The sequence below is a fragment of the Eleutherodactylus coqui genome, chromosome 1 (assembly GCF_035609145.1).
Source record: "Eleutherodactylus coqui strain aEleCoq1 chromosome 1, aEleCoq1.hap1, whole genome shotgun sequence".
NCBI classification, from domain to species: domain Eukaryota; kingdom Metazoa; phylum Chordata; class Amphibia; order Anura; family Eleutherodactylidae; genus Eleutherodactylus; species Eleutherodactylus coqui.
Window position 1 is genome coordinate 472,342,650 of NC_089837.1, and position 12,246 is coordinate 472,354,895.

At 43.8% G+C, this 12,246-nt stretch overlaps 1 protein-coding gene across 2 annotated transcripts in view; it reads right to left on the reverse strand.

The window, feature by feature from the left end:
• Positions 1-3,233: 3,233 nt before the first annotated feature.
• Positions 3,234-12,246, reverse strand: part of MARS1 (methionyl-tRNA synthetase 1) — a 30,675-nt gene continuing 21,662 nt past the window's right edge. For both annotated transcript variants that reach the window (XM_066584428.1, XM_066584429.1), the window contains 4 exons: positions 11,558-11,741; positions 9,222-9,293; positions 4,941-5,051; positions 3,234-3,473 (listed from right to left, as the gene is read on the reverse strand). In XM_066584428.1, the coding sequence (XP_066440525.1) occupies positions 3,321-3,473; positions 4,941-5,051; positions 9,222-9,293; positions 11,558-11,741 (520 nt within the window). In that variant the 3' untranslated portion in view covers positions 3,234-3,320. The remainder of the gene's footprint in view (positions 3,474-4,940; positions 5,052-9,221; positions 9,294-11,557; positions 11,742-12,246) is intronic.

The following is a 12,246-nucleotide window of genomic DNA, read 5'->3' on the forward strand; positions in this document are numbered from 1 at the left end:
AAGAGGATTTGAGCACTTGGATAGTACACTGCATTACTTTTGCTAGCAGCCTATTAGACTCTGGGAGGCAGGGCCTAATAGGTTTGAGTTGGGTGCCAGACATGGAGGCTTTCATCATGCTACGGCTGCTATTGGAACCTTGCAATCCTAGTGCGGAATGCTGATGCGTGACAGTCTCTTCCCTGTTATCTGCCACAATCACAACTGCAGTAAGTAAAGGGTTAAACTGCCAGGATCTGAGGTTTCTCTGCTACTGGCAGTTAGAGCAGGAGCCTGGCTGGCAGGAGCTAGCCCAGCCACTGCTTTTAATGTGAGCAGGTTTAAAGCCCATTAATAAGCCACTAAACATGTATTGGCTGTCAATAAGGGGTTAATGTTGCTATGGTTCATCCTAGTCTCCTCTACATGTATGAAAAATAGCCATTGCATCAAAAAGATATTACGCCTCGTGCTTTTTGAGGGCTGAGTGGGGACTTAGACATTTGACATGCAACTTTACAAAGTCACAATCCCTGTAGGAGCTAGGTGCTGTACAAAGGCATATTTAAAGGGGGTTTGACACAGGTGGCAGTGGAGGGCATGTACCACATGGGAAGTAAATGATCCCTTGCTACCACCTATCTTTGTTTTACTTTGGGCTGCAGTAGTCCTGGGGGTTGTCTAGCATCATGACCGCAGCATCCAAGTCAGGGGGTAAAACAGTGATGGCCCATACCCCTCCCCACCATTGCTACATTAGAAGCTACAACAGGTTTGTGGCATGCCACCAGACCACCTGACTAGCTGCTATGGCATCAGAATGGCAGGCCAGCACCACAGCAAGTATATTCTATAGAGTTTGGGGCTCCTATGCCAAAAACTAAAGTCAGAATACCCCTTTAAAAATATTCCAAATTTAACTGACATTTTGCTACACTTGTCATGTGTAAACACCTTTTAGTAATGTGGTCTGGTTTTAACCCAAGTATATGATGGGGGGGGGGAGAAATCTGTTAAAGTCCATGCCAAAATTCAATAAAGGTTTCCTATACCTTTTTAGTTTTCTTTAGCACTGCCTACAAAGACCCATAACTAGTCTTCCATTGACAGCTGAGTGTAGGTTTTTTTTGTGGGATGAAGATCTAAAATTGTGGCAATGAAGGTATAGCTTTTTGGGAGGCAAATGCGCTTTTATAGTGTTTGCAGTGCAGAATAAAGTATATTTAACTTAGCGGATGGTTTGTTTCAGATACAATTCTAGCAGATGTGGCTCATTAACGCTTCTTGATGTATAGTTAAGTCATGGAGGTCTGGGGTCTGCAGGGAGTGATGACAGCCACAATTGGCACTCATAATGCTCATGGCTGTTAAACCTTTAACTGCCACTGTTAGCCCTGAGGGGCACTTAAATACCCTTACTGGAGTTCAGGGGTCTCAAACAGCCCCTTACTGCCTTGTAATATCAGGGGGTGTGGTTTGGTTGCCTTCTGAAATTTCCCAGGGCTGCCACCCCACAACTTGGCTGCCATGCCACAACACAGTATAATATAAATACTATGGTATTACACTATACTGTTTCCCTGCAAATGATTTTTGTAAGACTGTACCATAAAATATCTCATTCTGTTCATTGCAGGACATAGAAATAAGTTTTTTTTTTCTGTATATTACCACTGTGCAAGTCTGGTCAATGGCTATGAACAGCAAGCAGCCTAGCTGTTAATTTTGTGCCCCCCCCCCCCCCCCCCCCAAAAAAAAAGTGCTTATGTCATATACTTGCCTAGGAGGCTGTCTAGATGCTTCCCGGAGCTCTAACATGCTGTGCGATGACACAGATTGACCAATTCATAAATCCCACCTCCACAGTGGCTGTGATTGGTTCATTAAGAGCTGCATTGATTGGCTGAGTGCCAGTTGAAGAACTAATCACAGCCGTCGCATTGGTTCGAATGCTGCACTGACAGGCTGAGCAGTACTGGAGAACCAATCAGAGCCATTGCTTCCTGGAGGTGGATTGAGATAGAATAGATTTATAAATTCCATAACCAGCAAGTGATCCTCTGTGGGTGGGCAAGAACTGCAAGAAGCCTGTTGGAACGCTGGGGAGGAGCAGGAAGGACCTGGACTGAGTCTACTAGTTTTTTGTTAATGTAATAAAGCTAGGGCTTATTTTTGGGGAAGGGCTTCTATTTCAAGCCTCCAAAAAACCAGGGTAGGGCTTATTTTCAGGAAAAGTAGTGATCAAATGATCACAAGCTCAAGTCTATGGGGATTTAAGTTTTTTTTTTTTAACCTAAACAAAAAAAGTCAAAGTAATGAATGGGGGAGAAAAACCTAAAGTGATCAGTCAGATGTACTCAAATGGTCCTAATAGACACTATAGCATGTCTTACCAAAAACAAGTCTTCCCACTCCAATGTTGGGAAAAAATATCCCAAAGTTTTTCTTTTAAGTACAGCAAAACCCCCCAAAACAATTCTTCTATTGTTGCAGTCACACTGACATAGCATAGTTATATTTTTGCTTCAGTGTTCACTCTAGACACAAGATTCCAGCCCCACAAAAGCTGGCAGAGTTGCATTTTTTTTCCATTTCACTCTACTTGATATTTAAGCTGCAGTCCAGCCAGCTACATTGATGGATAAATGTCATATGATTTTTCAAAAGGGAAGGAAAAACAAAAATTGGTGTTTGCACCCTTAAGGGGTTAAAAAAAAAACCCTGTGGGTCAAAAGGGTGTTTCATAACTCTGTGGTATCTGTCACCATCTCTTTCCAAGGATCAGGTAGTGCCCATCTTGCCAATGACAGTGCTGTCTGCTGTGTATTGAGGTAGTACTTTTGGGAGAAAATTGCATTTTACTAGGAGCAGCCAGATCAAGAACTAGTCAGAAGAAGCAGGATAACCAAATGTAGCTAACATGTGAAAAACGCTCCATCAGGACTCGCACTTATGTGCACACTGGTACTAACAATAATGCTGGCTGTGTCCCATAGTTGCATTGTGTTTTTCCTTCTCAATGGTGTGAAGTTGATGACATGTGGCCTGCAGACTCTGCATAGTATCCTGTGGGGAAATCTAGCGGCCCGCTAATTGGTGTTGCCATAACACTGTTCTATTTATCTCCTGCCTTCCGCAGGCTGACGCCACGTGTAATAAGCAGACACATCTTTCCCTAGTTGCACACACTCCATTAGCCATGCAATCCTCTGCAATACCTTACAGCGCGCTCTATTATGGTGTCACACTCCATGTAAACAAGGACCAGAATAATTTTATTTAAAAGCCTCTTCCCATAATTAACCAGTTCAGTGCTGCTCCACAAGGTCTCTCCTATGCTGTTATTTCTTCTTCTTCCCTTTCTGCGCAGGAGGATCCGGCGTCTTCCCTTCGGCCAATGCAAGTTCTTTCTTTAAAGCCAGAAGCTTCTGTACCTCACTGTCAATCAATGACTTCTCTGCCTTCTTGCCCTTTAATTCCCGCACATGGGTACCCTGAAAAACAGCCAAATAACTCAGAGCAAAACTACCCAACAGTCTAAACTGAAAACAGAGCTCATAGTAAGAGAGATGAAAGTCGTAACCAGAAGGTTGTTATGATAGTTGCAGCATGGAGAGGGCTGTCCAGTTGTGTTCTTATAAGAGGTTGCCCAATTTAATTTTTATATTGGTATTTGGGCACCATGGAATCTGACAGGTGACAACACTGGGCAAGACGACCAAGTGATGTCCCATTAACCGTTAGCAGACTTCTCATGGCTGCCGCAATCACATGGGTAAACAGAAGACCAGAGCGCAAAACGGGAGGCGAGGAGAGAATCACTTATATGAATTACCTAATTCAAATGAATGGGGTTTTTGTCCCACGCATACCAGAATTGGACAGAACTCCCTGGAAAATTGCTGATTCTGTGCGCTACAGCCTGTCTTAGCCTGCTTCCACACGGGTGACATGATATTGCCATGAGGAAGTAGCCTGTGTTCTGTGCAATATCAGTGTATACTCTCACTCTCTGGCACTTGTTTGAAGTCCTCTGACATTGCTTCCTGGTCAGGAATTTGAAAAACCCCACCTCCAGGAAACGCTGACTGATTGGTTCATAGAGTGCTGGCTCGGCCAATCACAGTCATTCAATGAATGGCTGTGATTGATTCATCGAGCGCTGGCTCTGATTGGTTCTCGAGTGCCATGGCTCAGCCAATCACAGTTAGCGCTTCAGGGGGCAGGGGTTTTAAACATTCTAACTAGGAAGGGTTGCCTGAAGACTACAGAAAAGTGTACAGGAGCTGCAGCAGAGACGTGCGCCGAAGCTGACAGCACCTATTTTTTTGGATGCAGATAAGGCTTATTTTAGAGCTTTCACAGTAGGACTTCCTACTGTAAAAGTTGCATCACACTGCACGAAAACCGCATTTTCAGAGGATGCACCACAAAGGATAGCTCCACGGGCTGCAAAACATCACAAATCACGGCTGTATAGAGCACACCACGATTTTGTATTCTAGCAATGTAGCAGCCTACAAAACATCGCTAATGTGAAAGAATCCAATGGAAAGCATTGGCTTCACATACATGCGATTTGTAGTGCTGTCGCATTGCTAGAAAATTGCACGATTTTGTCGTCCGTGTGGAAGCGGCCCTATTCTTCACTATGAATGCAAACTTTTCCATCCACCATACTTTACACTGCCATGCTGGTTGATTGCTATGAAAAAACACAAGGTCAAGAGAGTGGATAGGGAACTGATCTCAATTAGGCACAAGGTTTATGCTAGTGTGAATATGACCTATTGCAGACAATATTTAGAAGATGACACTTTATATCCTTGGAGGGTGGGAGGTGTAACTCCCACCCAGTGACAGTTCTCATCTCCAAGCCTGCAATTAGCATAGGAAGTAGACGTTCATGAGATATAATAGATGGCATTATACTACGGATGACTAAACTTCTGTCATTTTACCTGCTTGTCAACCTCTTGCATTAGTGCTTTTATCCTCTCAGGGTCACCAACAACTGCGGTTTCTTTGGCTGGATCGGTTGCCGGTGACAGTGCTTTCGGCTCAGCTTTCACCTGCAGAAATTGTTAAACCAGTTAAAGAGGTGAAGGGAGAAGGAGTATAGGTGTGTTTACACAGGGCGATTTTCTTGTGATTTTTTTAATTGTGGTTTTTCTGAAATTTAAAAAAATAAAAATAAAAAAAATAAAAAAATCCAATTTTTAATACATGCAGTTTAAAAAAAACAAAACTGCGGCTCTTTGATGCGGTTTAATAGTGGAAGAGCCACAATTTAAAACCGTGGTAAAAACGCCATGTGCGAACGCAGCCCAAATGGAGCAACTAATACTTGAAACTAAGAACCAGTAGGTGTGAAACAAAGACTTCATGCGCAGCCGGCAGCTTTACCACTTGTGTTACATGATGTTACATAAGCGATGCTGGTCACCCAAAACAGTGCAAGAGTAATTAGAACATACGATCCACATACGCTCTGGCCTTGGTGAATTGCAACAATGTCCTATTATATAAAGTGACAGTTTTTGGGTATGTTCACACGTGCATACGGCAAATCTGATGTAAGAGGATCAGAGGCCGACACTCAGGTTTTTGCCATTCAATGGGTCTAGTTCTTGGCTTTTCCATGTGGAATCTGTGATAATAAGCATGCGCTCGCATTTCAATTTTTTTTTTTCCTTGCAGCATGGGCAAAAATAAAAAAATAAGCTAGCTGTTCCCCCTCACCCTGAAACAGCGCCACTCTTGTTCATGGGCTGTATGAGGTATTGCAGCTCATAGTGTAAATGATCTTTGTACAGTGCAGCAAGATGGGTTGGTGCCAAGTAAAGGTGGCTTTACATGGAACGACTAGCAGCTGAACAATTGCTCAAAAGTGTTAATTCAAATGATAGTCGTTCAGTATAAACATGGCCAACGACAGGGTGAAGAGTGATCTATCACAGCAATCATAAAATGACAAGGGAATTGTCTGCTGTGTGGGTAGGTGCAGTAGTTTAGGAAAAAAAATCCCTTTTTTTTTTTTTTTTTTTTAAAATAAGGTCACTATGAATGTAGAGGTATTTTTCCATATTTCTGTTTTGCATAAATTTCCCAGAGGAGCATTGTCTTATAAGTCTCCTTACTTAGCGTTTAGGTGTCCCCACACCCCTTCTGGGTGCTCTCCTTGGGGATAGCCTATACCATCCCCATATCCACTCACCCCCTAGGTGTCCCCACTCACTTTTTGGGTGCTCTCCTTAAGGAGACACGACACCGCTTCTGACTATAGTTTTGGGAGAAACTTGCATTTATCAGTAACAGCACATGCATAGGACTACTTTTAAGTAGTCCTCCTGAGTATTCATGAGTTGCAGACTAGCTACCAGCTACTGATTGGCAGCAATCTCTCTGCACAGTAATAGGCAGACAGCCATTAATCATTGGCTGGAGGGCGGGGTGGGTGTAGCTAGCCTGAAGTAGTCTTCTGCATGAGCTGCTACTGATAAAATGCAAGTTTTGCCAAAACTACTGCACAGATCCACATGGAGGACAAATCACTGTAACTGGCACTACCCTCAGAGAGGGGTGCAAAAAGATGGTGACAGTCTCTTTAAAAGGGTATTCCCATGATAAGAAATGGTGGGGACTGGGATGTCCATTGAATGAAGATACAGTAGCCCCTTCTACTTTGTCCCTGTACAGTAATGATCTCATCCAACGCCTGCGCAGGAAACTGCAACCCAGCTCCATTCAAGTCAATGGAGGTTCCTGCACAGCAGGGGGCCGCTGGCATTATTGTACAAGCCATGCTTCTTGAAGATCTTTGCCAAGTTGTATTTTTGTAGTAAAATTACGTTCCCCATGGTTTAACAAAACTAACCAGCATGTACTGACCTGTCCCTGCTGCGAGCGCAGCTCTAGGTTTCCTCTCTGAAGTCATGTTTACAGGCTGCCCCAGCCAATGACAGAGCTCAGCGCTTAAATCACAAGATCTGTCATTGGCTGGCGTGTCTGTGACATTCCGTAAACCAGGAGGGACTGCAGCTCGTAAACAAAGGAGCAGAGGACCCAGCAGTGCTGCGGGCACAGCGGGTAGAAGAGAGTATACGCTGGTTAGTTACGTTATAGTATGGGGACTTCGACAACTCAGACAACCCAACTACCACCTACATTTTAATGGTGGTCCTGTCAGTTTTAATCCCCACTTACAAGAAGGGATGGCATATTCTAGTAATGTTCTAAGTTGCAATCCTACTTTTTTGGGGCACCATAACATTGGCATAGATGTTTGGGACTGTATCACACTGCAGAAACCTAGTGAATGGCAGAAAATACAACCGAAGCATGGAGCAGAGGTAAACGCATTGAGCCGGCATGCATCTGCAACAGGAAGGTTACCTGCTTGTCTGTGCAACCACTATCCAGCTGATGGGAGGAGGATGGGGAAAGAAAGGAAGAATCATAGCAGAAGAATGAGGATTACAGAGAAGGACTAGTAAGGGAGCGATCACACAAGTTGTTGTACACGCTATGTGACTCCGCTCAGGGGTTCCGTGACGGCTGCTGAAAACAGCGCTGTGACAGAATCCCCGAACGGAAACAAAAGGAGACACTTCCATTGTCAAGCGGACACCATGCCGGTGTCCGCTGTACAAGTATTCTGTTTTCACTCTATTTGGAGTATAACATGGCGTTGTAAACTACAACCAAATGGATCCAATTTTGGTCAACAGGGTCCATGCGGTTCATTCATATGATATAGTAATGTCTTGCAGCCTATACTACATGTCCATCTAGTTCAACCTATTAACCCCCCCCCCTTCCTCCTCCCCTCCCAGTGTTGATCCAGAGGAAGGCAAAAAAACGCCCTATGGAGGTAGAAGCCATTGTTCCTCATTTTAAAAGTGGATAAAATTCCTTCCAGACTCCAATCTGGCAATCGGAATAATCCCCGGATCACCAATCCTTCTGAAGTAATCAGTGACTATAACATAATATTACATCAGTCAAGAAAGACCTCAAGGCCCCTCTTGAATTCACCATCACCACGTCCTCAGTCAGTGTTCCACTGCTCTTACAGTAAAGACCCCCTTCTATGTCGGGGTAAAAACCTTCTTTCCTCTAGACAAGGAGGGAGCCCCCTTTTTACAGTCCTGGGTATAAAAAGATAATAGGACAGATCTCTGTATTGTCCCCTGATATATTTATACATAGTTATTAGGTTGCCCCTCAGCAGTCTTGTCTACACTAAATAACACAAATTTTGATAACCTCTCTGGGTATTGTAGTCCGCCTATTCCAGTTATTACTTTAGTTGCCCACTCAAGCTCTGTAATGCCCTTCTTAAGTATCGCTGCTCAAAACTGTTCACAATATTCCATGTGTAGTCTAACCATTGACTTGTAAAGAAGAACAATGTTCTCGTCATGTGCCACTAGACCTCTTGTGATGCACCCCATGATCCTAGTTGCCTTGGTAGCAGCTGCCTGACACTGGTTACTCCAGTTAAGCTTACAGTTACCTAAAACCACCCAAGTCCTTTTCCATGTCAGTGTTCCCCAGTGGTTTCCCATTTAGTGTGTAATGGTAACATGTGTTTCCTCTGTCCATGTGCAGAACCTTACATTTATCAGTGTTAAACCTCATTCACCGCTTTTCAGCCCAAGTCCCCAATTTATCCAGATCCTCTTGCAACTACATTCTGTTCTGTTGTGTTAATTACTTTACATAGTTTTGTAGCATCTGCAATCCTTCTAGGTACCACTAGTAACAGTGACCGAGAGTACGACTATTAAGAACCACCCTCTGTCTATCTATTCGACCAGCGGCTGCCAACATCGGGACCCCTGAACAACGATTGGGCTTTTTAAAGAGTTAACAGCTGTGATCTGTGTAAGCAGCGACTGATTGCTGGTGGGTATCAACTGTGAGAAACAGCTAGTATTGGCATTCTACGGAGTGGGATCAGCTCCCAATCCCCCGCCATACAAACCCCGCATGCAAGGACGCCCTGGAGCGTTAATTTAACCCCTTATCTACAGTGTCCATTTTATAATATAAGACACAGTCAGTCCTACAGACCAGGCTTATTCTAGCTCTTGTCAAGGTTACAAACTAAACGATATTAGATATGAAACCAATTACAATAAAAAAGTTTCACTTTTAAATTAACAGAACTAATCTTCTATAAATGGATTGTCGTTACAGTAATTTGTACCGATCTACATTCCGCTATAACAACTTACCTGTCCGCCTCCAAAACGCTTCCTCAGAGATTCAATCTGGTCATTCTCCAACTTCTGAAACAAAGGGCTCACCTGGGAGATTACATAAAGTATTTATTACATTAGCTATTCCCATGAAATATCCTATCTGACCTTAACGATTCCCGCAGCAGAGTTCGAGCCAGTGACCCCAGCTTACCGCTCCGCCATCTTCCTCCTCTGCTGCGAATGTGCCACCAGCGAGCTGGCGCCAGGCTATCACTATGGCAATGGTCGCGGGAGCCGCGTTATTCTGCAATGATTATTGCAGAATGTCCGTGGGACAGACGGCTTCCATTGACTTCAATGGAGGCCGGCTGCGTGTAGTCCAAACAATATCGCAGCATGCTGCGATTTCTCCCCTGCGGGCGGAAAATTGTTCGATTTGCTGCAGAATCCAGAAGCAGATCCTGCTCCGGATTGTGTAAATCCATTCATGTACAAGAGGCCTAAAGGGGGTTTTCTCAGCACAGGCAATAATGACACATTATTAGAATAGGCAGCCATTGTCTCATAAGCTGCAGCTAGGGCAGTGACCCCTTTTATCCTAGGGGATTGCTGGGTTTCCAAGAGGTCAGATCCCACTGATCAGACAATGACAGCACATCCTAGCAGTATGCCACTATGGTCTGTCCCCTACGGCTACATTCACACAGGCGATTTTCACACACTAGTTCTGTCCGATATGGATAGAACTCGCACAGAAAACAACCCATTAATTTGAATGGATTAATTCTCCCATGCAATTTTTTTCCATCGGACCGATAGTTTGCATTTAAAAAACCACAGCATGTCCTAATTTTGTACGAACTTTGTTCAAGATTCAATCATTTTAAAAACTGGACAGAAGATGGTCAGTGAAAAATTGACCATTATCGCACTCTCCCGTGTGACTACAGTCCAATACTGAATATACTAGCTAGACGCACTGTAAAGGCGATTTCACTCCAGCGTTCACTGTCTCAGTAGTAGATAAAGGGGTTGAAAAAAAATAAAATAGTCTAGTATGCAAAGCACTTTCCCCCCCCCCCTGCTGTAAAATGACGGGTGTGAATGGAGCACATGTTTTATTCAACACCAAGAATATTTCAATTTCATTTTTGCTCCCCAAAGTATCCCTTTAAAAAGAAGAGCCAATAACCTTAAAAAGAAGAGCCTATCCCTTTAAAAAGAGCCTATCCCTTTAAAAAGAGCCAATAACCTTAAAAAGAAGAGCCTATCCCTTTAAAAAGAAGAGCCAATAACCTTAAAAAGGGTTGTGCCAAGCTGTACCCACAGGAGAGAGGAAAGCTTCATGATTAGTGGGTTTCTGATTGCCCCACCAATCCCGAAGACTAGGATCCAGAAGGTCCCTGCATGCCCGCTGTCACTCCATTCATTTCACTTACATCACGACAGACTGCCAAGCGCTCATACTTCACAATTTCTGATGCTCCCATTGAAATGCATGGAGTGGCCATATGTACCCGCAACCGCTGCTTCATTTGTGCGGGGAGCTTCGTTCTTTAGATAGGTGGGGGTCCAAGCAGTCAGATCCCCAACGATCATAAGGTTATCACTTGTGGGTATGGGGTAGCTTTATAACTTGGCACAATCCCTTTATTATTAAAGGGGCTTTCCAGGCGGCGCTCGCTGAAATACATCAGGGTAGGTGTGAAAGCCACTGCTCTAACCCCATGTAGTGGCCAGAACTAATGGTCTTCCCAGCTCACATTTATTTCAATAGGAGCTGCACTTGTAATTGCAGGCTTGGGTCCCATAGATTTCAAAGAGAACTACTCTTATAATTACAAGGGCCGGCCTCTACATAGGGGTCGGAGCAGCAGCAGCTTCCGTTTAGACCCTGGGTACCCCAATGGGCTTTGACTGGAAGACCCCTTTAAAAAAAGACAGAATTTTCTATTAAGGAGTTCCCTGTCCAGCTCCCTATGTATACATAATGGACCCTATCCAAAGGAAAGGACTTATTTTTGGGTACCGGAACACCTATTTCTACCGTTTCCCTGAAAATAACATACCCTGAAAATAAGACATAGCACGATTTTCCAGAATTTTTGAGGATACAAAATGATTTTTCTGGCTTTTTGAGGATGCTTCAAATATAAGCCCTACTCTAAAATTAAGCCCTGCTAATAGTTAATTTAAAAAGTCAATTTAAATGGTGTCCAGGCAGCTATACATGTAAAAAGTTAAACCTTTTTGAACAAAAATGAATATAAGTCATTGTCTTTTTTATTTTCGGGGAAACAGGGGTATATTACAACTAATTTTCTCTCAGTTGACTTTGTAATTAAGTGCTGTAATAACCAGGTACTTACGTTCCCAATTCTATGTCCTTGGGGTAGGACGCAGTGGAACTCGCTGGTCAACACATTAACTTCTTGTGGCACAAGTAGCTGCTCCTGGATGACGGCACTTATGGACGGCATATACGGCTGCAGCATGACTGAAAGGAGAGCGGCCATGTTTACTGCCAAGCCAGTCACTGTGCCCGCTCGTGTCCTGCATTACAACCACAATTAGCAAGTACATAAATCATACCAGGAGAACAAGCCAAATACCTCCTAATGAAATCCAAATTATGTCATGTATCAAATCACTGTATAAGCCTAAAAACTGTGTCAATGGATAACACATCTGTGGCAGGGATTCCACTTTTCTGCTGCGTTCAGGGAGCAGAAAAAGGGAATTCTTGTGGCTGAATGTTTCTGTCTCTGGACGGACCCCATTGACTATAATGGGGTTCGCCCGCTTTCCACCCCGCTTTTGAATGGAAGAAAAAGCAATGCATGCCGTCCCTTTTCATCTGGGACTTTCAAGCGGATCTGCGATGGAATCTCTGACCGAAGGTTCCGACACAGATGTGAAACCGACTTTAACCCTTTCCAATCCAATTTGTATCCTGGTTTTCCTAGGGGGCTTACTCTTTTTCTGCCGTTATACAACGGCGCTATATGCTGACTAAAGCCAGTACTGCATGAGGTGACATGTTTGATAGGCTCTGACA